This window comes from Megascapheus bottae, chromosome 2, assembly GCF_031878675.1.
Source record: "Megascapheus bottae isolate mThoBot1 chromosome 2, mThoBot2.hap1, whole genome shotgun sequence".
In the NCBI taxonomy this organism is placed as follows: Eukaryota; Metazoa; Chordata; class Mammalia; order Rodentia; family Geomyidae; genus Megascapheus; species Megascapheus bottae.
Genome location: NC_143510.1, coordinates 1,534,097 through 1,560,770, shown reverse-complemented (window position 1 = coordinate 1,560,770; position 26,674 = coordinate 1,534,097). Strand labels below are relative to the sequence as shown.

The 26,674-nt window shown below is 44.9% G+C and overlaps 1 protein-coding gene and 1 long non-coding RNA gene across 3 annotated transcripts in view; one reads left to right on the top strand and one right to left on the bottom strand.

The window, feature by feature from the left end:
- Nucleotides 1-8,694: 8,694 nt before the first annotated feature.
- Nucleotides 8,695-11,339, bottom strand: LOC150066236 (uncharacterized). 2 transcript variants are annotated; one of them, XR_016539048.1, is made up of 3 exons: nt 11,071-11,339; nt 9,743-9,883; nt 8,695-8,947 (listed from the first exon to the last, which is right to left on the bottom strand). It is a non-coding gene; the product is annotated as an uncharacterized LOC150066236 (long non-coding RNA). The 2 variants fall into 2 exon arrangements; XR_016539049.1 differs by lacking the exon at nt 8,695-8,947 and adding an exon at nt 9,264-9,474.
- A 7,889-nt stretch (nt 11,340-19,228) lies between these two features.
- Tmtc1 (transmembrane O-mannosyltransferase targeting cadherins 1) overlaps nt 19,229-26,674 on the top strand; it is a 123,254-nt gene continuing 115,808 nt past the window's right edge. The window contains exon 1 of the mRNA XM_090319239.1: nt 19,229-19,554. Coding sequence (XP_090175365.1) covers nt 19,229-19,554 — 326 coding nt within the window. The remainder of the gene's footprint in view (nt 19,555-26,674) is intronic.

The window sequence follows — 26,674 nt, the reverse complement described above, 5'->3', positions numbered from 1 at the left end:
GTTCCGGGGGAAGGCATTCATCTTTCCAGCATTCTAAGACATGTCTCTGGCAATATAGGCTAACAGTGGCCTGGGATAATGAGGCACGTTGGGAGTGATGAGATTTCTTATCACAGCAGGAGCTGTGGAGACAGCCAACATCACACTGTGGGAATGGTCGTGTGGGTCCAGTTGGAATTTGACATCTTCACTAAAGACGGGGAAGAGGAACTTGAGGTCTTGTTAATAAAATCCACAGATGAAGTGCAATGATTGATTGGAAGCAAAGAAATTAGCCATATTAATGAACTGTGGTGAGATGTGAGGCCGTGCTCACTCAGCCTTAAAACACAAAAATCACCATCTGAAAAGTCTTTTAATGAGAGCCATCCGTCCAGAAAGCGTCTGTGCCAGCCAGGGAAGTGCTGGTGCCAGGAAGAAGGCTGAGCCAGAGCCACAATTGGAGCTTCCTCCTGGAAAGATCTCGCAGTGGTTGGCCAGTGTGCTTCCCTCAGATCCTGACACCAGCCAGAGCCCCTCGCATCGGGTCTGCCTCTTCCTCGTGGTGAGCAAAGCCTCTCTTCCAGCTCTGGCTGGGCTGGCCAGAATGGTCTCAGCATGGCAACAGGATGGTGGCCAACACTTAGTTCTCATGGGCTCAGCAACAAGGCCAACGCTGAGTCCATGCGGAAGGCCGGACAGTGTTTCCATCAGTCAGTGAGTGGCTTCATCATTGGTGCACCTGCCATTCTGAGACAGGTGTGTGCTATGTTCACAGCCAAATACCACCCAAATACAAGAATCCACTAGTGATGACCACCAACTTCAGAAGGCATCTCAGCCTTCTGCTTCCTGCAGTCTCAGGGTATCTGGCCCGCCCTGTAGGTAGACTTGTCCCTTTCACTACCATGGTGATGGTGAGAGATGCAACTCAGGCCTCCAGGGCTACCTGGCATGCACATGCATGTGCACGTGCGTGTGTACACACACACACACACACACATACACACACACAACCAGTCCTGGGCTTGGATTTAGGGCATGGGTACTATCCCTGAGCTTTTTTTTTTTTTTTTTGCTCAAAACTACCACTATACCACTTGAGCCACAGCTCCATTCCTGGCTTTTTTGGAGATAAAGAGTCTCAGGAATTTTCCTGCCAAGGCTGGCTTCGAGCCAGAGTACTCAGATCTCAGCCTCTTGAGTAGCTAGGATTACAGACATGAGCCACCGGGTGGCCTTCTCTTCATCTTTATAGATATTCCCAAATTAGATGCTGGGGGGAAGATATAGGCAGTTTCTCTACCACAGCAGCATTAACCCAGCCCCATGTTAGGTCTCTAAACAGAGATAGGACTATTTTCTTATGACAGCCTGAAAAATCCATTTTTTCTTATGATAGCCTTTTCCAACTTTGAGTTCTAAGCTATCCAGTGATCTTATGTGTATGATGGCTTAATTTTGAAAAATCAGAGAGAAGAGAATGAGGTAAGGGGGTTAGGTAGACAGGGCAGATAACTCATGGCAGATAACCTTGTGGCCCATCATGGAGCTTCTTGTTCCCCAGGTTCTTGTTCATTTGCTTCTTCTCATAATGCCCTGGGTTCATCAGTGGACGTGTTGGGATGGCACGTGCTCAAGCCTCCAGTGCACAGGTATGGGAGGAGCTCTGTGCTAGAGTAATTGCCCCCCAAGAGAACTCCATTGGACTCTTCTTTGGGGCCCCTCTCCATATGTAGAGTCTCCCTACTTTCCTTTTACAGTGCTCGTTTTCAAACAAACTGATACCATTTACTTTAAAAAGAAACAAAAAGACCCGAGTCAAACACTGGTGGCTGGCTCATGCCTGTGTTCCTAGCTTAGGAGACTAAGATCCCCAGACAAGGCAGGAAAGTCTGTGAGATGGAAGCACTACTTGTCATGTGTTAATAGGATGCGTCTGCCAAGCACTGGAGAGCAAAGTGGCTTATGCTTTGTAATAGCTACTCAGGAAGCTGATAGCTGAGGATCTTTGTTCAAAGCCAGCTAGGACAGGAAAGTGGGGGAGACTTTTATCTCTAATTAACCAGCATAAAGTCAGAAGTGGAGCTATGGCTCAAGTATTACAACACTAGCCTTGAGAAAAAAAAAATCTCAGAGACAGTGCCTAGGCCTTGAGTTCAAGCCCCAGGACTGGCACCAAAAACATGTTTTTGAAAGCTCTGACATTCTCCAAAGGAACTGAAGAGAGACTTCTCAGAAGAAGAGGTAAGAATGGCAAAGAAACACATGAGAAAATGCTCATCAAACCTAGCCATAAAGGGAATGCAAATTAGAACAACTCTGAGATTCCATCTTACTCCAGTTAGATTGGCCAACATAAATTCAAACAACAACAAATGTTGGTGGGAATGTGGAGAAAAGGAAACCCCACTGCATTGTTAATGAGAATGCAAACTAGTACAACTACCCTGGGTTGCAGTTGGAGGTTCCTCAAAAAACTGAACATAGATGTTCACTACGACCCAGCCATACCACTCCTGGGCATCTACTCAGAACATCACAAGCCAGGAAACCATAAAGACACCCGCACCTCCATGTTCACTGCTGCACTATTCACGATAGCCACTTATGGAAACAGCCCAGATGCCTAACACTAAACTAGATGAGTGAATCAAAAAAAATGTGGTAGGGGCCAGGAGTTTGGCCTAGTGGTAGAGTGCTTGCCTAGCATGCACGAAGACCCGGGTTCGATTCCTCGGTACCACATACATAGCAAAAAGCCAGAAGTGGTGCTGAGGCTCAAGTGGTAGAGCTCTAGCCTTGAGAAAGTCCAAGGACAGTGCTCAGGCCCTGAGCTCAAGCCCAGGACTGGCAAAAAAAAAAAAAGAAAGAAAGAAAGAAAGAAAGAAAGAAAGAAAGAAAGAAAGGAAATAAAAATGTGGTATCTAGGGCCGGGAGTTTGGCCTAGTGGTAGAGTGCTAACCTAGCATGCACAAAGGCCCCTGATAGATTCCTTGGTACCACATACATAGGAAAAAGCCAGAAGTGGTGCTGTGGCTTAAGTGATAGAACTCTAGCCATGAGGAAAACCCAAGGACAGTGCTTAGGCCCTGAGTTCAAGCCCTAGGACTGGCAAAAAATAAAAATGACGTATCTATACACAATGGACTTCTACTCAGCCTTTAGGAAGAATATTTTATGTCTTTTGCAAGGAAATAGAAGGACGTAGAACATATCATGTTAAGTGAGGTAAGACAAGTTCAGAGAGACAAATGGTACATGTTCTCTCTGATATACAGAAATTAGATCTAAAAGGCACTGCAGCATGGTAAGTTATACAGGACTCTAGACATTCACACACACTGAGACCATAGGAGAATATTTTGAGGAAATCATATCAAATAATATTTATTGGAATGAACTCCAGGAAATTGAAACCAAAGAAAAAGTTTAAAAGGTTAAACTTCAAAAATTACACCTAGTTCACTGTTACTGTGAAATGTATCTCCATGGTAACTGTACCATTTGCCTCTCATCTGATCAGATTACCTTTAAAGGTGGATAATGTGAGAACAATTCAGAAGGTACTATGTAAAATTAGAAGTTGGTACTTGTTAAGAGTTTCAATGACATGACTGTTACAGATATATGATATTCCTGTGAAAATAAATTGATCATGAGAAAAGAAAAGAAGAGGAGGAGGAGGGAGAAGAGGAGGAGGAGGAAGAAGAGGAGGAAGGAAAAAAAGAAGAAGGAGGAGGAGGAGGAGGAAGAAGAGGAGGAAGGAAAAAAAGAAGAAGGAGGAGGAGGAGGAGGAGGAGGAAGAAGAGCAACAACAACAACATGAGGAGGAAAATGAAGAATAAGATGGAGAAGAAGAGGAGGAGGAGGAGGAGGAGGAAGAAGAAGAAGAAGAAGAAGAAGAAGAAGAAGAAGAAGAAGAAGAAGAAGAAGAAGAAGAAGAGGAAGATCAACAACAACAACATGAGGAGGAAAATGAAGAAGAGAAGGAGGAGGAGGAAGAAAGAGGAGGAGGAGGAGGAGGAGGAGGAGGAAGAGAGCTGCAGCATTGTCTAACCCTTGCAGCCTTTGCCTCTGGGGCTCCTCCTGTCAAGTCTCCACCTTCCCTACCAGCCTTTCCTCAGGTCTCCTCAAGCCACCAAAGCCCAGCTATTGAGCCATGTTCCCTGTCACCCTTCGCTGACCTGACAGGAAGCAGGCCTCCACCCAGGGAGGAGAACTGGGAACCTTTCATACTCCTGGCTCTTCTGCAATAAACCTCGCAGAAAATTGCTGTTTCATTGTTGCCAGGCCCTGAGCTCGCATTTCACTAACCCAGGCCCTGAAGGTTCTGTCAGCCCATCTATCAGCTTTTACAGGATGCAGACCTCTGGGAAACATGGCAACCACTCAGAAAACTGGCAACGTGAACAACCTCAAATCTTCATGCCTGGATATCATCTTCCATGTCTTCTTTCAGGTGAAAATAAATGGAATCTGGTTGCAACAGAAATCAAGAGAAAGTGTGTGTGTGAGTGTGTGTGTGTGTACACACCCAGGATTGTAGCAGAGCCAAATACAGGTATAATTTCCCAAAGGAACTGTACTTCCTGTTAACATTTTCCAGGAAAGCCAATTTTCCCCTCTGCAAGCTGGACTACATCAACTCGGAAGCATTACAGTTTTTATTGTAGTCATGGAGTGTTTGGAATTACTTCATATGCAAATAGATTTCATGACTTGATAATTTTATCCATATGACACAGAACATTATTCAGAAAACATCATTGACAATTTAAGTAAAAGGGTGGAAGGCAACTTTGCCAGCTAGTTCAGTCCTTTATTAATTTCAGAATATACCAGCATATTTTATTACAAACTGTGGGCTATTATTTCACAGAATTATATTAACTATCACATGACCAGTCACCGGGTTAATAGATTTCAAAAAAAATAATAATATAGGCCAGCCACAACAATGGTTTCTTATCAATTTTATTTAAAAAATGTGAGCTCATGTAACCTGTTTTAATTTCCATGCTATTGTTGCCATATGATTTTTCTTTTTCTAAAAATGCTCCAAATGGACTGGTCTGGTTGTAGAGTGCTTGCTTACCATGCATGACACTTTGGATTGGATACCTCAGTCCCATGTACACAGAAAAAGCCAGAAGTGGTGCTGTGGCTCAATTTGCAGAGTGCTAGTCTTGAGAAAGCTTAAGGACAATGCCCAGACCCTAAAAAATAAATAAAAGTGCTCCAAGAGATAATATATTATACAATTAAATTTTTTGAAGATGCACAATTCAACCATTTCCTTACACTATCACAATGGCAAAATTATCACTCTTTGGGGGGGAGTCATGGAGTTTGAACTTGATCTGGGTGCTGTTCCTGAGCTCTTCAGCTCAAGGCTATCACCCTACCCCTGGGCCTGGGTATTGTCCTTGAGCTCTTCAGCTCAAGGCTACTGATCTACCCCTTGAGCCAAGCCCCACTTCCGGTTTTCTGGAGGTTAATTGGAGATAAGAGTCTCAGGTCCTTTTGTGCCCGGGCTGGCTTTGAACCTTGATCTTTGCCGGGGCCAACCGGCAGCAAACCAGGGTTCGCAGATTGGGGTTCCTGAAATAGGGGACAAGGACTAGGAAGAAAAAGAAGAGAGACAGACACACCGGGTCCGGGATGTCCGCAGTCCAGGCAAAGACTGCCGAGACTGCCGCGTTTATTTTCCACTCCCCCTTCTTCCCTCCTCCTCTCCCAGGGAACCTCCAGGTGTTACATTCATATGGTAATTCTCAGGTCATTTACATAGAATAGGGCCAGAAAGCAATAAGACAATATAGCCATCATCTGATGCAAGTCAAGGTACAGTTTGATTCCACTCTGGCTCCCAACAGATCTTCAGATCTCAGCCTCCCATATAGCTAGGATTACAGGCATGAGCCACCATGCCTGGAAAAATTTAAACTTTCAAAAATCATTGTAGAGACAAATGCTTGATATCCAGTATCTACAGGGAACTCAATAAACTAATCCCCCCCAAACCCAACAAACCATTCACCAAATGGGCAAGGGAACTAAAGAGAGACTTATCAAAAGAAGAGATTAAAATGGCAGAAAAGCATATGAGAAAATGTTCATCATCCATGGTCATAAAGGAAATGCAAATAAAAACAACCCTAAGATACTGCCTTACCCCAACAAGAATGGCCAAGATTTTGAACTCAGACAATGACGGATTCTGGTGGGGTTGTGGAGAAAAGGGAACCCTACTACACTGCTGGTGGGAATGTAAACTAGTTCAGCCACTCTGAAAAGAAATCTGGAGGTTCCTTAAAGAACTGAAAATTGACTTTCCCTACGATCCTGCCATACCACTTCTGGGCATCTGTCCTGAACACCATAACCCAAGATATGAAAAGGACACTTGCTCAGCTATGTTTATCTCTGCACTATTCACAATAGCCAGGCAATAGAAACAATCCAGATGCCCTACTGCAGATGAATGGATACAGAAAATGTAGTGTATATACACAATGGAATTCTACAGAGCCAACAGACAAGATAAAATAATGGCATTTGCAGGGAAGTGGATGAATCTAGAGTGAATCATGTTGAGTGAGACAAGTCAAGACCTAAGGAACAAAAGGCACATGGTATCCTTAATATGTGGCTATTAGATCCAAACAGTACAAGAGAGAGGACTCAATATTTGCATACCCAATGCAAGGACATGGTATTGGAAACATAAACACAACTACATAGACATAAAAACTTGCTACTCTATAGACATAATGGCTTTTTTTTTTTTTTGCCAGTCCTGGGCTTGAGCTCAGGGCCTGAGCACTGTCCTTGGACTTTCTCAAGGCTAGAGCTCTACCACTTGAGCCTCAGCACCACTTCCAGCTTTTTTCTATGTATGTGGTACTGAAGAATTGAACCCAGGTCTTTGTGTATGCTAGGCAAGCACTCTACCACTAGGCCAAACTCCCAGCCCGACATAATGTTTTATTACATAGATTAACATATATCTATGACATACAAACCCTCAGCCTAATTTTAATTATGTTCTAAAATCTAAGTGCCAGTAATTGTATATAGAGATTCCCTTCTTGAATACTTGTTTGTTAAACATGTCATTTGAAATATGATGTAAAAATCAATGTTAATAAATTCTTTAATAAAAAATTAAAAAAAAGAAAAAAATTGTTGTAGAAAGAAATCTTTACTTACTAGCAATCACTAATAGCCCTGCTTCTGGCAATTGGTAATCTTCATTCTGTCTGCATAGATTGGTAAACAGGCTACTTCTACCTACATCTCATGATAGATGATCATATGTACTAGTTAACTTTTATTACTTCTTATGTCTGTATACTTTTACATGGAATCTTTTTGTTTTGTTTGTTTTTGTGGGCCATGGGGCTTGAACTCAGCCTGAGCTCTTCAGCTCAAGGCTACCACCCTACCCTTGAGCCAACCCCCACTTCCTGTTTTCTGGAAGTTAATTGGAGATAAAAGTCTCAGCTCCTTTTGTACCTAGGCTGGCATTGAACCTTGATCCTCAGATCTCATCCTCCTGAGTAGCTAGGATTACAGGTGTATGCCACCTTGCCTGGCTGGAATCTTTTTTTGACCATATATATGTATATATATATAATATTTTTTATTGTCATGGTAATGTATAGAGGGATTACAGTTACATTCGCCAGGTAGAAGTTGAATTACTTCTCACACATTGATATCCCTTCTCATGTTTTTGTACTCATTTCCCTCCCCTCACCTCCTCCCAATCATCTTGTTTTCCTCCCTTCCCATTCCTATTTCAAATAAACAAGTAAATGTATATACATTATATCAGGTAACAAAGTCAGATACAGTAACAATTTGTGACCATATATATTTTTGTTTGTTTGTTTTTGTCATTAGTGGGGCTTGAACTCTGGGCCTGGGTGCTGTTCCTGAGCTCTTCATCTCAAGGCTAGCACTGTACCACTTGAGCCACAGTGCCACTTCTGGCTTTTTCTGTGTATTTGGTACAAAGGAATCAAACCTAAGACTTCATGCATGTTAGGTAAGCACTCCACCACTAGGCCAAACTCTTAGCTCTGGAATCTTTTTTTTTTTTCTTCAATCATGTTGTATGACTACCCTTTAGATTTCCTTTAGTGCTGATCTTTTAGTGGAAAACTCTTCCTTGTTAATGAAGTTTGTCTTTTACCTGTGCTGAGATTGTCTAGATTCCTAGAAGCAATGAAAGTGGAAGGTAACTTTTCATTCCTCTTTACCACCACTGCATCATTTTTCAGGTTCCCATTCAGTTATAGTTAGGATCTGAATGTCCATCAGAGGCCCAGGGCTGTTTTGCAGGCTGGTGCTGTCAGTAGACAGAGTAAGAGGTGGAGCTTAGTAAGAGGCAGTTAGGTTATTGGGGTGATCTCAAAGGGGATTTTGAGGTCCTATCTTCCCTCTGTTTCTGGCCATGTGGTAAGCAGTTTTGCTGTACTATTCATTCCATCATATGTGTCACCACAGATCTAAAACAATGGGTTATAACCCCTAGAAGTGCAAACTTTTGGGAGCTGACAGACTTTGTTCATTCATGCAGTAGGGAGAACTGACCAACGGAGGCCACTACATACTATATCAGGAGACCCATTCCTGGTGGACCTTACATCCCAAATATTCTGTCTTCTCCATTCTTGGATACTCTCTATGTCCTGCTGCCTCTCACTCACCCCTGGTGTCATGGAAGCCCCGAGTAGTTGGCTTGAGCTGCATCTTCCCGTCACATTTCTGTATTGTTAATGATCTAATAATGTTCATTGTTGGTGTTGTCCAGCCTGGTCTTCTGGGTATCTTCAAGGAAGAGCTGATTGGATGATCAGGTTCTATTACGGGACCTCCCTTGTGCCCAGGGTATCCTGCTTGTTCCAGGGAATACTATCCGGAGATTGGTTCACTACCTCTTCTACCTTTGAATTTGCTGCAGATGGAACAAAGGAAATTCATTCCCACTTGGCAATTTTGAAGGAATAAAAAAATGTGCCAAACTTCCTTGAAAATCCTACAAAAAGACTATCCTGGGAAAATTTTTCTTTTTATGACAACATATACTCAACTTCACAAAGAACAATTTTTAAATGATTTAAGCAGATTAAGCACATTAGCGATAAAACAGCCAAATACGTTCGCTACTAAATTTAGTAAGTTAGTGATTCCTTTGCAACCATGCGGAAAACATTTGAAATTTAATCCATGTGATGACAAAGGTCAGCATCCTGGAAAGAAAAACTATGATTTTCCCCCCAAGAAAATATTGGATGTTGACAGGGAGACTGGGAAAGTCGGAAACACGGCGTGATGTTTCTCCAATGCAGGACTTGCGAGGGCTCCTCAGCTGGCCCCGAACCGAGCACAGAGGACCGAGGCTGGCCAGGGCCTGAATGCAGGTTGGAAGGTCTGCCCGATCAGAAACCGGAAAGCAGGTACCTCAGCCCTGCCGGCTGCCAGCTTTCCCGTAGGAAGAAGAGCGGGGCAGAAACACCATCAGCCAGGCCATTTGTCATCAAGGCTAGCTTTCACCGAGCACACCTTGCTATGTGGCAGGCTCTTAACCTAGACAGACTTAGCCCATTCCACTCCCGCCCTCTGAGGCCCCGCCCCTCCATAGGCCCCGCCCCAGAGGCCCCGCCCCCGAGCCCCCACTCCCCGAGGCCCCGCCCCCTGGCCCCCACTCCCCGAGGCCCCTCCCCACTCACACCGCCTGAAGTTCCTTTACCCTTAGAACAGGAACACATTGGAGAGATGAGCTGGCAGGGAAAGGCTGGCTTCTCTGCGGACAGCATGCCCAGAAATTATTTGCAGCCAAGAAAAGCAATTAGCTCAGGAACAGGTGTGGGTAGTTAAGCAAATTCAGCTGCTACAAAGAGAAATGAAATTAAATGGCTTCTTCCTTTATCCATCAATAACTAATTTTTAATTTGGGAGAAGATGATTCCAGGATTGGAATCAGTCATCATAACCGATGATAAATTATAAACAGTGTTATCTATGGGGACACTTACTTGTACCTAAATTTCTTTTAAAATAGTTTTAAATAGCATTTTCACATTGTCTGTACATTTTATCCATTGAAACATTCTAATATGGTGACTTAGTCTTTGTGTGGCAATTTTCATTTATCTAATATTATATTTCTAGAATGGTAAAAGTTCTCACGGAGCGTTTAAAATACTCCAATATAGGAAGAGGATCAGGGTGAGACAAATGGGGTGAGGAAGGGTGGGTGAATACGGTCACAGTATTCTATGTAAATGTGAAAATGGAACCGGGTAAATAAGAGGACGGTTGGGGTTGGGAGAGAGGGAGCTGGGTGATGGAAGAGGTGACATTGATCAAATGTGTTCTACTCATAAACTGACCCGTTGAGTGCTTAGTCGGAGACATGTGTCTCACGAGCCAGGTGCTGGTGGCTTGTGCCTGAAATTCTAGCTACTTAGGAGATTGAGTTCTGAGAATCATGGTTCAAAGCCAGTCCAGACCAGAAAGTCCATGAAGACTCTGATCTCCAATTAACCACAGGAATACTGGAAGTGGCACTGTGGCTCAAAGTGGTAGAGCACTAGCCTTGAATAAAAGAGTTCAGGGCAGAGCCCAGACCTTGATTTCAAGCCTCCCAAAGAACAAAACAAAACAAAAACAAACCCCTGGGGGCCAGGAGTTTGGCCTAGTGGTAGAGTGCTTGCTTAGCATGCACGAAGACCCAGGTTCAATTCCTCGGTACCACATACATAGAAAAAAGCCAGAAATGGTGCTGAGGCTCCAGTGGTAGAGCTCTGCCCTTGAGAAAGTCCAAGGACAGTGCTCAGGCCCTGAGCTCAAGCCCATGACTGGCAAAAAAAAAAAACAACAAAAAAAACCCTGATCTGTTGAAACTTCTTTGTACAACTACTTAAAATAGGAGGGAAAATGGGAGACAAAGGAGAGGAGGTAGCAATGTTCAACAAGAAATGTACTTGTTGCTTTCTTATTCAACTATAATCCCTCTGTACAACATCTTTATAAGAAAATTAAAATTTAAAAAAGAAAATTAAAATAAATACATACAATAAGGACATTAAAAAGTGTAAGAACAGTTGGGCATTGGTGGCTCCCATCAGTAATCCCAGCCAATCAAGAGGCTGAGATCTGTAGATCACGAAAGCTAGCCTGGGGCAGGAAAGTTTTATGACTTATCTTCAATTAACTACAAAAAGAAAAAAAAAAAAAGGAGCTGAGGCTCAAGTGGACTGGGACCAGGCGTGAGCTCCGGGCAGGCCAGAGAGCCGCGCTGTGCGGGGCCGCTGAGGAAGGGTGATCGTGTCTAAGCGCAAGTTCATTTTCTCCACCCACGAAAGACCTAAAGGCACAAAACTGTTTGGGTTAAAAACAATCAACTATATTTGAAAGTGAGGCGAGAGCCGTTAGAGAACCCGCCCTCCCCGTTCTCTCTCAACGTTTTTGTGGTTTGCCCTGATTTAGGGAAAACTCTTTGGTTGGTCCTCTTTGGTTTTTGTTTTTTTTTTGAAATCACCTTTCCAGGGCCATTATCTGCATTTTGGACAAATCATAAAGTAAAAACAAAGTCACACTGAGGTGTCTCCATAAGTGCAAGAGTGTCAGTAGGGACAGCTTTACAGCCATGCTTCTTAGTTGTAATGCTCATTCTTCAAAAAAGTTTTGCCAAAAGTGGAAACACCCTTCCTAATCTCTCAAAATATAAGGTAGGGGAAGCTTGCTGGATGCTGACATCTGAGACTAAGGATGGATGTTCAAAGCTAGCCCAGGCAGAGAAATCCATAAGGCTTTTTATCTCCAGTTAACCACTGCGAAAACAAAAAAGGGAGAGGGAGAAGTGGAGGTGTGGCTTAACTGGGAGAGCTCCAGACTGGAGCAAAAAAACTAAAGGAGAGGGCCCAGACCCTGAGTTCAAGACCAGCACCAGCACAAAATAAATACATTAAAAATAAAATCAGCAAGCAAATGGGGAATTAACAACAGGCTGGAAAACAGATTGTGAAGCAAAAATCTGCCTGCATTTTGTTTTTGGTCTAGCTGGGAAGGTCACAGTATTCTGATCTAACTAGATGTGCAAAGGCTTAAAACCACTACTACAATAGCACTATGAAAAAAGAAATCCCCAAATAGTTTTCATCCCCCCCCCACGCCTTCAATGTTTTGTCAGCTACAGTAGGTCCTAAAAGGATTCACTTGTGTCTCTTCAAATAAACTCACATATGGAAAGCTGATCCAAGAAATAAGGCTTAACACAGAGAAAATATAGAAAATATTGTTTTCTCTCAGGGGGATTGCTTATCTTCTTTTCTTGGCCAAAAAAAACTAGTACAATCAGTACTCCAATTCCCTTAATAACGCAGAATGGTCCTTTGTATAACTACTTAAAAATAATAAAATTTTTATTTTCATTTATCTTTTGTGCCCATTAGTGGGACTTGAATTCAGGACCTCAAACTTTCACTTGGCTTTTTCTGCTCAAGGCTTGTGCTCTACCACTTGAGCCATACCTGTCATTTCAGCTTCTTGGTGGTTAACTGGAGATAAGAGGCTCACAGACATTCCTGCCTGGAATGGCTTGGAACTGCAATTTCAGATCTCAGCTTCCTGCTTATCTAGGATTATAGGCATGAGCCACAGGCACGTAACAAGAGAAACAATGACGAAACAAGCCCATAGGATGGAAGCCCCAGCATGGAATTATAACAAACATTATACCCTTTGTGCCCCAAGCTCAACTGAAGTGAGAAGTGGTTCTTAGGAGCAGGCCTGGCTTTGTGGGTCTGCACCCACGCTACCTCCTGGAGCCTGACTTTAGATGAACTCATCTCTTGGGAGGATTCCACTCCCATCATCTGCCATTGAAATCAGGATATCCTGGGTCATACATTCTTTAACTTGTCTTCCAGAAAAATCTGTCTGGCTTTCCACAAAAGAATCATGTGGACATCAGTAAAATACAGACTATCCATTTAGTCACATCACAAGCTCAAGATACACTGTGCAGACAACAACTTGGCTCCCAAAGAAACCTGCCATCGTGTCATCAAGCAACAGTGCCTCCATTTCTTCTTTCTCCTCCACCTACTTTCTTCCCTCCATTACATCTCCCCTCCCCACTTCTTGCCTTTGTATTTAAAATCAACCGGATTATTTTTTCTATTTTCATTATAAAAGTGATCTACAGAGAGATTACAGTGACATAAGTCATGTAAAGAGTACAGATTTTGACAGGCACTGGTGGATCACACCTATAATCCTAGACCTAAGTACTGCAGTTTCAAGCCAGCCTGGGCAGGAAGCTCAGTGAGACTCTTATCTCCAACTAACTACCTTGAAACCAGAATGGCATTGTGTCTCAAAGAGGTTGAGCACTAGCCTTGAGCAAAAATGGCTCAAGGACAGTAGCCAGGCCCTGAGTTCAAGGCCCATGACAAAAAAAAAGTACATTTCTTTTTGGACAGCATTACCTCTTCCCTCACTCTCTCCCAGCTTTTTACCTCCCATCACCACTCACAAGTCGTGTAGTTCATTTTCAATATAGTGTCCAGTTAATATTATTGCTGCATTTATTTACACTTCCCCTCCTCCACCTTCTTCCTCCTCCTTTTCTTCTTCTTTCTCCCCCTCCCTCTCTTCCTCTTCTTCCTCCTCTCCTTTTTTGTCTGGGTCGTGGGACTTGAACTCTTGGCCTGGGTGTTATCCCTGAGCTTGTCAGCTCAAGGCTAGCACTCTACCATGTTGAGCCACAGCACTACTTCTGGTTTTCTGGTGGTTAATTGGAGGTAAGAGTTTCATGGACTTTTGTTTCTTGGCTGGATTTGAACTTCACTCCTCCGATCTCAGCCTCCTAAGTAGCTAGGATTACAGGCATGGGCCACCAGTGCCCGGCTCCTTCCTCTTTTTTGTCCTCCTCCTCCTTCTTGTTTTCTTTTTCTTCTTCCTCTCCCTCTTTTTTTTCTTCATTCCCTTTTCCAACTCCCTTCCTCCTGCTCCCCCCTCTGAGTCCCTCTCATACCAAAGGATTTGGTAGGTAGATGGGCCTTCTTTACTTTTTGCAAAAACCTGTGCCCTAGTAGTGACTGCTCTGCACCTGGACTAGTGAGCCCTGGCCTGTTAGCCTGCCACACTCTTGTCATTCTTAGTTAGCTTAGAACAAGTAATCTTCCATTTAAATTTTAACCTTGGGCTCCACAAAGATATACTTGAACCTGCCCAAGGCAAAGGGCAGAGCAGACCTCAGGCCCATCTGTGAGAGATGAATTCCTTAAGAAGATCATTTTTATAATTCAATAAAATGTGAAGACGTGAGGTTTTTAAATCAAGCACATTAGAACAATGTGTTACTGTACAGCGTAGACACTTAATATTGATGAGTATAATAAATATTTTATGTAGACCAACCAGACTTTTAGACTTTTTTCATTATTGGTTCTGTTTTCTAGAGGAGCTCTAGTATTGAGCTGCCTCATCTGTGCTCACAACCACACATGTGGCCAGATGTTAACCCAACAGCTTCCATGTCTGGACTCTTGAGTTGCTGCTGTTGTTTTCTATTTATTTAGCTTTTTAGTTTTGTTTCTTTTTTTAACCTTCTCTGGCTGTAAATCTCAAAAGTATTTAATAGTACATCTTTGAGGGAGCCTGTTACTATTAAGGAAGGAAAACTGTATTGTGGGGAATTTGGGGTCCCCATGAAACTGCCTGCCTTTCTGACAATAATTTTAGGTTTAGCAGGAGCCCAAAGCCATTTAGAGTTGTGTGTGTGTGTGGACTGGGACTCAGGTCCTTCTTACCTCCCTTGACTTTTTCAATCAAGGCTGGTACCCTACTACTTGAGCCACAGCTCCACTTCCAATTTTTTGTTTTTGTTTTTTTTTTGTTTTTGTTTTTTTTTACTGGTTAGTAGTCTCTTACATTTGTCTGCTTGGGCTGGTTTTGGACTTTGATTCTTGGACCTCAGCTTCCTGATAGCTAAAATAACAGGTATGAGCCACTAGTGTCCAGTGGATTCTATATTTTCTTCAAGAAGAGGAAAATACATGAGATTCTGCCTCCTCTTCTTCCTCCTCCTCTTGTGCCAGTCCTAGAGGCTTGAACTCAAGGCCTGGGTGCTGTCTCTGAATCTCTTTATGCTAAAGGCTAGTGCCCTACCACTTGAGCCTCAGTACCACTTCTGGATTTTTCTGAGTAGTTTATTGGCGATAAGAATCTCACAGACTTTTTCTTCCTGGGCTAGCTTCAATTCTCCATCCTCAGATCTCAGCTTCTTGAATAGCTAAAATTACAGACATGTGCCACTGGCACCCAGCTTGTGAGACTCTTATCTCCAATGAACCACCCCACAATTGGAAATTTGCTAGAGCACTAGCCCTGAGCAAAAAAAGCTCAGGAATAGTGCCCAGGCAACTGAGTTCAAGCCCTGAAACCGACAAAAAAAAGAAATGGAAGTGGAAGTATGACTCAAGTTGTAGAGCGCCAGCCTCAAGCAACAAAAATGCTAAGCAAGGGCTGGGAGCGTGGCCTAGTGGAAGCATGCTTGCCTAGCACCCATGAAGCCCTGGGTTCAATTCCCAGAACCACATTCTCAGAAAAAGTCAGAAGTGGCGCTGTGGCTCAAGTGGCAGAGTGCTAGCCTTGAGCAAAAAATGTCCAAGGACAGTGCTGAGGCCCTGAGCACACAGGCGCGAGCACACACACACACACACACACACACACACACACACACACACACACGTACTATTTGAATTACAAGGCAACAAAAATACTTTTCATGCATGTTATGAATCCTTTGGTAAATTTCTGCCTTTGTAATAGTTGATCATTTACGCAGGATATACCCAAATAGGACATAGCTTCATGTTGAAGAAGCACTCATGGTATTGTGACGCCCAGGTGCTGGGTGGAAGCAGGAACAGTGGATACTGCCTAGGGGGAGGGAGGCTGGGCCCACTGGTAAGTTCAGCCTTTGTAACTAACACCAGAGCAGGGCAGGGCCTGGTGGATGGACTCGTACTGGGAGAAACAGAGATAAGGAAGACTCTGTTTGCCCTGAACTATTAATGATTCTTGCTGAAATCAGGCCAAAGTAAAAAGTCACCATCTGGGGGGAGAGGGTAGAGAATGAGCAACCCCATCAGTTGCTGAGGACAGTTAGATAAAGAGTGGAAGTTCTTGCTGAGCTGACTTAACAGGGTCCTTTACTTCAACTGATTCTGTCCAACGCCATCAAAGTCCTCGACCCTTAAGAGCAAGGTTGTGTTTTAAGCCATGCAGAGAGTCTTAGTCTGCAATGATTTGACATTCGTTTTATGAAAATACTTACTTGTCCTTGATTTATTTTTAGTTGTGTCCTGATGTCTTTCAGGAATATAGTCGATTTAATTTGCTTGAGTAACTTAATCTGTATGAGTCTTCGAGAGGTTCTTCTGTAATAATTTATGTTTTAAATTACTCTTGTGTGGACAAAAGGTGTCTTAGAAGGTAGTACTCTTCTAATTACTGATCCTTTCAAAGTAATGAGGGACTAAGTAACAAGGATTAAATCTAATTTCCTTTTGGGCCCTTTTATTAGGTAAGACAAGTGTTTTACACTTCAAGGGGGAAGCAGGCAGTTTGAAGGCCTGGCATGCAGATGAGCATTTCTAGCTACAAGAACAGTAATTTTACGTTTGCTGAATCTGTGTGTGTGTGTGTGTGTGTGTGTGTGTGTGTGTGTGTGTGTGTGTGTGTGTTGCTGCTGGGGCTTGAACTCAGGTCTGAGTACTGTCCCTTCATCTTTTCACTCCAGCCTGATCCTCTACCACGAGAGTCACACCCTTATCTCCAGCTTTTTGCTGGCCAACTGGAGATCAGAGTTTTGGACAAGTTTGCCTGGGCCAGCTTCTAATGTTGATCTTCAGGCCTCAGCCTACGGCGGATCTGGGATTACAGGCATGAATCGCTAGTACCTGGCAATAGTTCTGGAAAATAATTACTTATTGGTTATTTTTGAGAAGACCTGAGGTCAACATTAGCCTCTCCATGCTAAGAAACCTGGAGCCCCTGAGGGCTTCTTTTCATCTCTTCTCCTCTGTTCTTTTTCTGGAGGCTGGCTCTCAGTCCTCACCACTCTCTATTATCTTGGGCAACTCTGCTGCTGCTTCAACTAAACCAGAAAATGACTCAGACCAGAGGGTTGGGCAGGGCTGTGCTTCCTGCACCAGTGAGTACAGTCTAATTTGAGAAAGAAGTGTGCTGTCTATAGAAATCTAGGATTAAACTGCCTCCACTGGGTTGAGATAGTGTCCGTAGACAACCTCTGTGAATTATGGGTAAACGGATACATTAGCCTATCAATGTAGACCATTACACTTTGTTATCTCTCTAAGTGTATTTAGCTGCCAGTGCCAATACTAGAGCTTGAAATCAGGGCCTAGGCACTGTACTTTAAGTTTTTTGCTCAAAGCTGGTGCTCTACTACTAGTCCAACGGCTCCACTTCCTACACTTTGCTCGTTGATTAGAGCTAAGTGTCTCATGGACTTTCCTGTCCAGGCTGGCTTTGAACCATGATCCTTAGGTCACAGCTTTTTTTTTTTTTTTTTCGAGATTATTGGGAGTAAACAATAGAAAAGTGGGGGCCGGGTGTGGTAGCTCATGCCTGTAATCCTACCTACTCAGGAGGCTGAGATCTGAGGATCAAGGTTCAAAATCAGCCTGGGCACGAAAGGACCTAAGACTCTTATCTCCAATTAACCTGTAGGAAACGGGAAGTAGGGCTTGGCTCAAGATTAGGGCAGTAGCCTTGAGCTGAAGAGCGCCCCATAACTCACCAAAAACAAACAAAAAGACAACAGGAGGATGGCTTTTTACTTTAGATTTTTCTGTCTGGATGTGTGGGGTTCTCCATGTAATTAACATAACATGGGAATTTACAAGTGTTGTGAAAAATTAAGAGATTTTTCTTTTTCTTCACCAGGGAGAAATTCAAGCAGTCATCCTGATTGATCTAACTTGTTTTATAACGTTTGTATTTATTACTTACTTATTTATTGCCAGTTGTGGGCTTGAATTCAGGGCTTGGGTCCTGTCCCTAGGCTTTCTCAAGGCTAGCACTCTACCCCTTGAGCCACAGCACCCCTTCCGGCTTTTTCTGTGTATGTGATACTGAGGAATGGAAAACCTGCATGCTAGGCAAACATTAGGCCACACTCCCGGCCCCTACATATTTTAATTTGTATAAAAGAATTAAGAAAGAAAGGAAGCCCAGGAATCTGAGCTCGGACGTTTTCTGGTTGCTCTTTGTGTGTCTTGCTTTCCCCACTGTTTTATAAAATGTGTGCTGAGTACCTAGGTGTGGTTCAAACCCACCCACAGACAGGAAGAAACTTCGCTTGTCGACTTTCCTTTCCAATTGTGGTGAAGGAAAGTAACATATAAAAGGAGGAGACACGTATCAAGACCTTAGTCAGTGTCCAGAGACAAATTAAAACAGAAACAGTGCAGAAAAACGGGGTGAAGAAGCCCCGCCGGGCGCCTGGCATCGCAGCTGCGCTGGAGCATGAGATCTGTGAACCAAAACCCCAGTCCAGCAGACAAATCCCAGACTCCTGCCGCTAACCTGCAAAAGTCAACGTGACGCGGTGGCTCAAGTGGTAGAGCACCATCCTCAGGCGAGAAGCCAGGGGAGAGGCCCTTGCCACCTGGAGCCCCAAGCCCGGCCCAGCTGGGGCCCGGCAGAGCCGGGCGGCTCACCGGACGCCGCGGTCGCGGGGAGGGGCTGCAGAGCCCGCCTGCCCCCTGGCGAAGGCGCCTTTCCTCCGTGGACCCCGGGCCGGAGCGGCCTGCCGGGAGGCGGGGCCGTGCGACCCAGGCGGGACCCGCCCACGGCCCGGAGGTGGGTGCGGCATGCGCCCTGGGGGCGGCGCAGGTGGGGCCGGGCCCCGTCGGGGCGGGGCGGGGGGAGGGGAGGGGGTGGCGCCGGCGCGCGCGTGCGCGGTGCGGGCGGCGGCGGCGGCGGCGATGGCGGGGAGGCGGGGGCGCCGCTGTTTATGTGCGGCGGGGCCGAGGCGGCGGCGCAGGCGGCGGCAGAGCGCGGGGCGCCCGCGTGCTCCAGCGGTCGCCGCACCGTGCCAGAGGCCGCCTGCGGACCGCCGCGGCGCGCAGCTCGGGCCCCGGGCGGGGACGATGCCAGACGCCCGGCCGAGGCCGGCGCCGCGGGCGAGTGCGGGATGGTGGCGAGCGCCGGAGCCCGGGGCGGCGGCGGCGGCGGCGGCGGGGACCGCGCGTCCTCCCGGCGGGCCGGCCGCGGGCTGGCGCCGAGTGCGGCCGGGGCCGGAGCCGCGGCGCTGCTGGCCGGGGCCGGCTGCCTGTGCCACGCCGGCTCCCTGCGCGGCGAGTTCGTGCACGACGACGTGTGGGCCATCGTGAACAACCCCGACGTGCGGCCCGGCGCCCCGCTGCTCCGCGGCGTCTTCGCCGACGACTTCTGGGGCAAGGGCATGGCGGAGAACAGCAGCCACAAGTCCTACCGCCCGCTCTGCGTGCTCACCTTCAGGTGAGCCCGGCGCCCCTTCGCGCCGCCGCCCCGGGAGCGGGCGAGTGTCCGGCGGGCGGGCGGCCGGGGCCCCCGGCTCGGCCTGGCGCCCCTGGCTGGCCCGGGCCGTCTGGCATCTCCCCAGCCATCCGGATTCCAGACGTGTTTCGGGTGTCCTGCAGCGCGGGGTCGTCCGGGGTCGTGGGGCCCATCCCCGAGGGGGGCCGTGTGGAGAGGGGGCGCGGCAGGCGCGGGGCTGAGAGGAGGGGGCCCCGGGGCGCTGCGGCCGGGGAGGAGGGCTGCGGCCGGGGAGGAGGGCTGCGGCCGGGGAGGAGGGCTGCGCCGGCCCCAGGCGCGTTCCTAGACCCGCGGCGCTGGTGGAGGAGAAGACGGAAGACTGGCTGTGGACTTGGTTCTGCACGAAGAGCACCGTGTCTTCAGGAACGAGGATCAAGGTCCTTCCCCTGGGAGAGCTGGACTCGTTTTCAACCGAAAGGCACCGCCAAGTTTCCAGTGTGCGGGGTGTGTGTGGACCTGTGTACCAGGGCCTGAACCCGGGCCCTGGGCTCCGCTGCCGGCCCTTTGCTGGTTTATTGGGGCTGATAGTCGGGAGGCTTTTCCTGCTGGCTTTTACCCAGGCTTCTCAGATCTCAGCCTCCCAAGTTGCTACGATTACGGGTGCAAGCCAGAGGCTACGTGCTAAGTGGTTCTTAAGTTCTCTTTAGATGGCATAAATACCAGCGTATCATGGGCCCTTCTTTTCCATAAGAGCCTCGCTGTGAAACCCAGGCTGGCCTTGAACCTGGGATTCCCCTGTTCTGTGCTCTTATTGCTGGAACTGCAGGTGTATTACCACAACGCCTGAGATTTTCACTTATTCCAGGAGGCTTGTGGGTTCCTTCGAAGTTGTAGGAGTGCACACACACAGTTTGAGGCACGCTAGAAGGAGGACAGCCTAGAGACTGCCCTGCTTCCTGAGCACACAGCATTAAAAAAAAATCAGAGTTAAACGTCTGTGAGTACTTGCCAGAGGATGGGAAGAATTTCAGGTGCTGACTCCAGACAATTCTGCAAACTTTCTGTGAGAGATACATGAAGAGACTGAGGAGGCAAGGAACCCAGGCCACTGATGAAGAGGAAAATGAGCTTTTTTGCTCAAGGTTGGCAGTCCATCTCTTGACCTACAGTTCCACTGCCAGCTTTGAACCATGGTCCTCAGATCTCAGTCTCCTAAGAAATTTAGGTTACAGGCACAGCCTCCCATGCCCAGCTGAGAATGCACTTTTTTTTTTTTTTTGGATGATTTACTTGCAAATCTAGAAAACACCACAACACTATATAGAAATGGGTAGGAAAGAGAAAGAATTAAGTTGCTCTTTATAATGAGCATTACTAGACTGTCTTTATGCCCAGGTGCTGATTTAAATAACTTAAAATAGTTTCTTTTCATTACCAGTTGAGGTGAAACCATGCCTAGTACAGCAGTATAAAGCCATGCTCCACATAGCTGGAAAGGATGTGGACAGGCAGGTTAGAGAACCATGTTTATTAATTAGTCAATATGAACCTATCAAGTCACTTTACTCTAGAATATGTCTTTATGATGTTAATTTTAGACAGCTGACAAAAATATAGTTGAGATAGCACTTTAAATATGTGCTGACCATTTTAAACTGTATTTTGAATTATCTTTGAGACTGAAAACTCAATTTTTAAAACACTTATTTTGAGATAACTAATTATATGTTCCTGTAGGTAATATTTTAGAGATTCCATTTACCACATATTCATTTTTTAATTTTTAAAAAATTTTATTTTCTTGTCAAGGTGATATATAAAGGGATTACAGTTACATTCATAAGATAGTGAATACATTATTTCTTGAACATTGTAACCCCTTCCCATGTTTTTCTCCCACTTACCTTCCCAAGTTGTAAAGTTCATTTCCAACATACTGTCTTGTGAATATCACGGTTACACTGGTTCCTTTGTCTCATCATCTTGTTTTCCTCCTTCCCTTCCCTGAGTCAAATAAACAAGTAAATGTATATACAGTACACCAGATAGATACAGCAACAACAGGGATAAACCATAAAGGGGAAAAGAAACCCCAAAAGAGCAAAGAAATAACTTCACATAGTACATTAAAAACAACCACCACCACCAAGATAAACCTCTTGTTTCCTCATCCTGGAGTTCATTTGGCTTAGCCTCATCCTGTGTGGTCATATGCACATAGCTTTGGGGCTATTGCGATCCTCTGCTAGGAACATCCTAGTAGCATACTAATTATTACAGATGAGAGAAGCCATGTGATAACATCTTGTATAGTATAGAAAATATCCCAACCAGGAAACGGACGCTGATACAATCTTCAGCTTTTGCTTAGATTTCCTTAGTTTTACATGTACTGTTTTCATTTTGTTTGTTTTGGTAAGTGTATTGGTTCTGTGTGTAGATTACTGAGACCTCCACTTCAGTGGAGATCCACAGACAGAACAGTTTCATCATGAGAACCAGTCATGCTCACAGCAATGGCTGTAACAGCCACCTAATCTATAAAACCCGACTCTCACCCACAACCACCACAATTTCTCCCATCTCTATAATTTTGCTATTAGTATAGAATTTTATTATATCATTTTGTCATCATGTAAGTGGGATAATAAGACATGCAATTTACTGAGATTGGCCTTTTATTTTTCCACTCAAAATTTTTCTGGAGCTTCAGTCAGTGTGTTGCATGTATGGATAATATGTTCCTTTTTTTTGCCCAGTAGTATGCTGTTGTGTGTAGATACATCTACACACATTCATCTAAGGAGGACATCTGGGTTGTTTTCATTTTAGAGCTATTTCAAATAACTGCAAAAATATTAATTTATAGGTTTTGTACAAACAAATGTTTATTTTTTCCTAGGGAAAATTCAAATACAATGGCTAGATCTTTTATGGGTATATGTTTAATTCTTTATGAAAACTGAGTCAATTTTTTGCTTTCTAGACAGGCTTCAGTATTGCTTTGTTTTGTTTTGTTTTTATTTTTTGTTTTGTTTTATTTTGTGGGTCATGGGGCTTGAACTCTGGGCCTGGGCGCTGGCCCTGCGCTCTTCAGCTCAAGGCTACCATCCTATCCCTGAAGCCACAGCTCCGCTTCCTATTTTCTAGTGATTAATTGGAGATAAGAGTCTCACTGTCTTTAGTGCCTGGGCTGGCTTTGAATCTTGATCCTCAGATCTCAGCCTCCTTGGATTATGGGCGTGAGCCACCATACTTAGCTTTTTTTTTAAAGTATTTTGTTTTATTTTTTTTTTTGTCAGTCCTGGAGCCTGAACTCAGGGCCTGGGCACTGTCCTTGGGCTTTCTCAAGGCTAGTGCTCTACCACTTGAGCCACAGCACACTTCTGGCTTTTTTTGTGTATGTGGTACTGAGGAATTGAACCCCAGAGCTTCATGCATGGTAGGCAAACACTCTACCACTAGCCCCTATTTTTTTTTTCTTTTTAATTTTTTTACATTGTTATTCATCTTGACAGTTGATTCATTCAGTTTTTATTTCCGCAGTGACTGGTGGTGTCAAACACCTTTATGTATGCTTATTTGTTCTCTCTTAATTCTTGGCAATTGTGCCTTTGTGGCTGTATATGTGTGTGTTGTGCATGTGCATACACATGTGCATGCTTGAGCACGCATTTGTGTGTGTGTGTGTGTGTGCGTGTGCGTATGAGCTGCTGTGCCCTGAACTCAGCTTTCCATTCTCACTTGGCTTTTGCATTCAAGGCTGCCATTCTACCACCTGAGCCACAACTCCTCTTCTGGCTTTTTTTGGCTGGCCAGTTGGAGATAAGAATCTCATGGGCTTTTCTGCCTGGCTTTGACCCTCACTGATCCTGAGTAGCTGGGATTACAGATGTGAGCCACTGGTGCCTGTGTCTGCTGCACTTCTGTGGAAGATAAGTCTCGTTTTCTTCGTGAGATCACGGCCCGGGGCAGGCAGGGATATTTTTAGACTCTAGCAGAGCAGAATCAAAACCTTTGTGAGAACTTAATCCACAGCAGCACTTGTTCTTGGGTTGTGTCTCTTGATCCTCTGCCTGCATAGCCTGCTAGTAGCACTGAAAGCAGGAGGAATGCATGCAGCCCTTGTGTGGACTGACACAGATCTGAAGTATGTAATGCCTGACATTGTCTTGAAAATGGCCTGGATTGACTGGAAATAGACACAGCTTGTTAATTTTCTCCTCTCCCCTTTTCCTCTTGGGAAGTAGTTTTTACAGAATTATTAGTAGTGTTGCCCATTAGGGAGTGAGGGCAGGTATGACTCAACAAGACCTATTGTTAAAGCTAGAAAACTAAGATGGATTATGGGCCATACAATTATGGTTCTCCTTCCATATTTGGGCCATGAGATTATAATTTGCTATAAAATCGATAGCCTGCCTTCCTTTCTCCTTTCCTTTCCTCCCCACCCTCCCTTCCACCCTAACCCCCCATATTCATTCTCTCTCTCTCCTCTCTCTCTCTGTCTCTCTTTTTCTCTTTCTTTTTCTTTCGTTCTTTCCTGCTGCTGGTACTTGAGCTTGAAGTCAGTGGTCCTTACATTCTCACTTGGCTTTTGCATTCAACCCTGGTGCTCTACCGTCTGAGCACCACTTCTGGCTTTTTTTTTTCTGGTTAATTGTAGGTAAGAATCTCACAAACTCTTCTGTTGGCTTGGCTTCTCAATCCTCTTCCCCGCTTCTTGGGTAGCTAGAATTACAGGCATGAGCACCAGCACCTGGCTGCTATAAAGCTTTTATTGGGGGGCGGGTTCTGGTTCTGGGGCTTGAGCGCAGGGACTGGGCACTGTCCCTGAGATTCTTTCTTCTCAAGGTTAGTACTCTCACTTGGGCCGCAGCATTGCTTCTGGCTTTTTTTTTTTTTGAGTAGTTTGTTGGAGATAAGAGTCTCATGAACTTACCTGGGCTGGTTTTGGACTGGTACCATTAGATCTCAGCCTCCTGAGTAGCTAGGATTACAGGTAGAAGCCAGCATCACGGTCTTATTGATTGCCTCTGTTGCTGCTATAAATCCTTAGAGTGGAGTGGGTGGTTTAAAATATCAGAGCTAAAAAGTAGAATATCTTAATATATGCAGCTGGTAAATTGTTTTGTGTGTGGTTTTTAAGAAATGGTTGTTTCAGAGGTTATATACAGCACGTATTTTTTTTCTTTGATAGTAGTGTGTCTTGGACTAACCAACCAAAAAGTAAGCACCAGTCTCCATGCTGTAAACCTTAAAGAAATGATGACATGTGCGTTCTGATCGTCCTACTATGGAGATTTCATTCTGAGGTAGTTTTATTCCCCATAAGGTGATAAGTTAAGGGGCAAGGGATGTTTGACTAAGTTTTCTAAAATGTTCAGTGATGGAACTAACCAAGAAAAAAAAATGGACTAGAGGCCATATGATTTTTATAGAGAAAAATGGACAAATGCACTTGAAAATTTTATATGAAGCTGGGTTTTTATCCCAGAAACCCTTAGAAGCATGGGTTGTGATTGTCACCTGGCAGGATGTGGGAAGATATAAGATAAGCTTAGATGACAATCTGTAGTGTAGGAGGATGAGAATGACAGGACTTTATTTCTGTATCCAGGGTTTCTATATGAGGCTCTGAACAGAGGCTTCGGAACAGTCTATTCTCCCTCTCTTTCTTTTTTTTAATCAACAAATGTCTTTTATTTGGAACTCCATTCCTATTTTTTCCACACTTGGAGTATGTAGTCGTTCTGTTTTTACAAGAGAGGTAAGGTCTTGGGATGGCTCACACCTATAATCCCAGCACTTAGGAGGGTCACAGACTGTGGAGCCAATCCCCATAGCAGTACACTCTGTCTTAGGGGGAAAAATGAAATGGTAAACTAGAATAAAAGTAAAATTAGGATAGGGAATGCTTTTCCTACGGGGAGATAACGGTTTCTGTGCTCCCAAGTCCCGTTTGATCTGAAGGTTGACCTCTGCTCTACCTGTTCCTTCACCAGCCAGACCCACTGCTGCCAACGGCCTTGGCCCATGAATGCTCTTCTCCAGATCTGCCTGTGCTTGTTCCCATGTCACTCCATCTCAGAGCCCTTCTCTGGCCACCAGGTCTGAAGGAGCTACCATTCTCCCACGCTCCTCATCTTTTTAAAATGCTGCTTTGTTTCCATAGGCTCCTTGCAGTCTGCTATGATTTTTTGTTGTCAGGTTTAGTGCCTGTGCTGTAGCTCAGATTCCATGAGGACATTGCCTGGCATACAACACAGGAATCTAAAGTCACTGTTGAAACAAAGAGTATTTTGTTGCCAATTACAAATGAATTTAAACACAAATTAGTGCATAAATCATTTTCACGGATGCTCAGCCTTTCAGGTAAATACTAAGGGAGAACTGCCCTTGCAGTGTGGAGGGGAAGTCTGCTCAGTTGCTTAGTTTACCTTTTGTCTTCCTCAGTGAAGGAAAAGTGGATGTAGGTGAGGAGTTTCCTGGATGCAAGCCAAAGTGCCCTGCTTTCTGACAGGTGCGACAACTTTGACTCTGAAAGGGATGGAGGCAGTTTTGTGCTGTGCTCTGTGGGCTTGGGCCTTTCTGGAGAGAATGGCAGTCTAGCTCGTTCAGAGCCCCCTCCTCTTGAGTGGCACCAGAACCCACCATGTGTCCAGTAGGGTTCATAGCTGGATCTCTGAGAAAACTCCCAGAATCATAGGAGGTCTCCGCCCAGCCTGATCTTGGGAGCTAAAGGTATCTGTGCAAGTGCCCTGTCTCCTAAGGAAGGGCCTCTTCATTTTCACATTTATTTATTTTCTCATTTAGTGAGTAAGGTAGACATGGAACATCACAAAGACCTCACACTACCTTGTCAGAGGAGCTGGCTTGACAGTGGCTTCCTCTCTCCATAATGTTTTCTATAAATATATTTTTTTAGTACTAAATTTGACTACAGAGTACTGAGTTTGACTTCAGAGTCAAACTAGGCAGGCGTGACTGACTGCCTTAGAGCTGCCAGCTCATTTCATCTGATTATTTTCAGATAGTGTCTTGCTTTATGATAGGGCGGGTCTGGACTTTGATCCTCCTATTTCTACCTCCCTTTGCATCTGCGATGACAGGCATACACTAC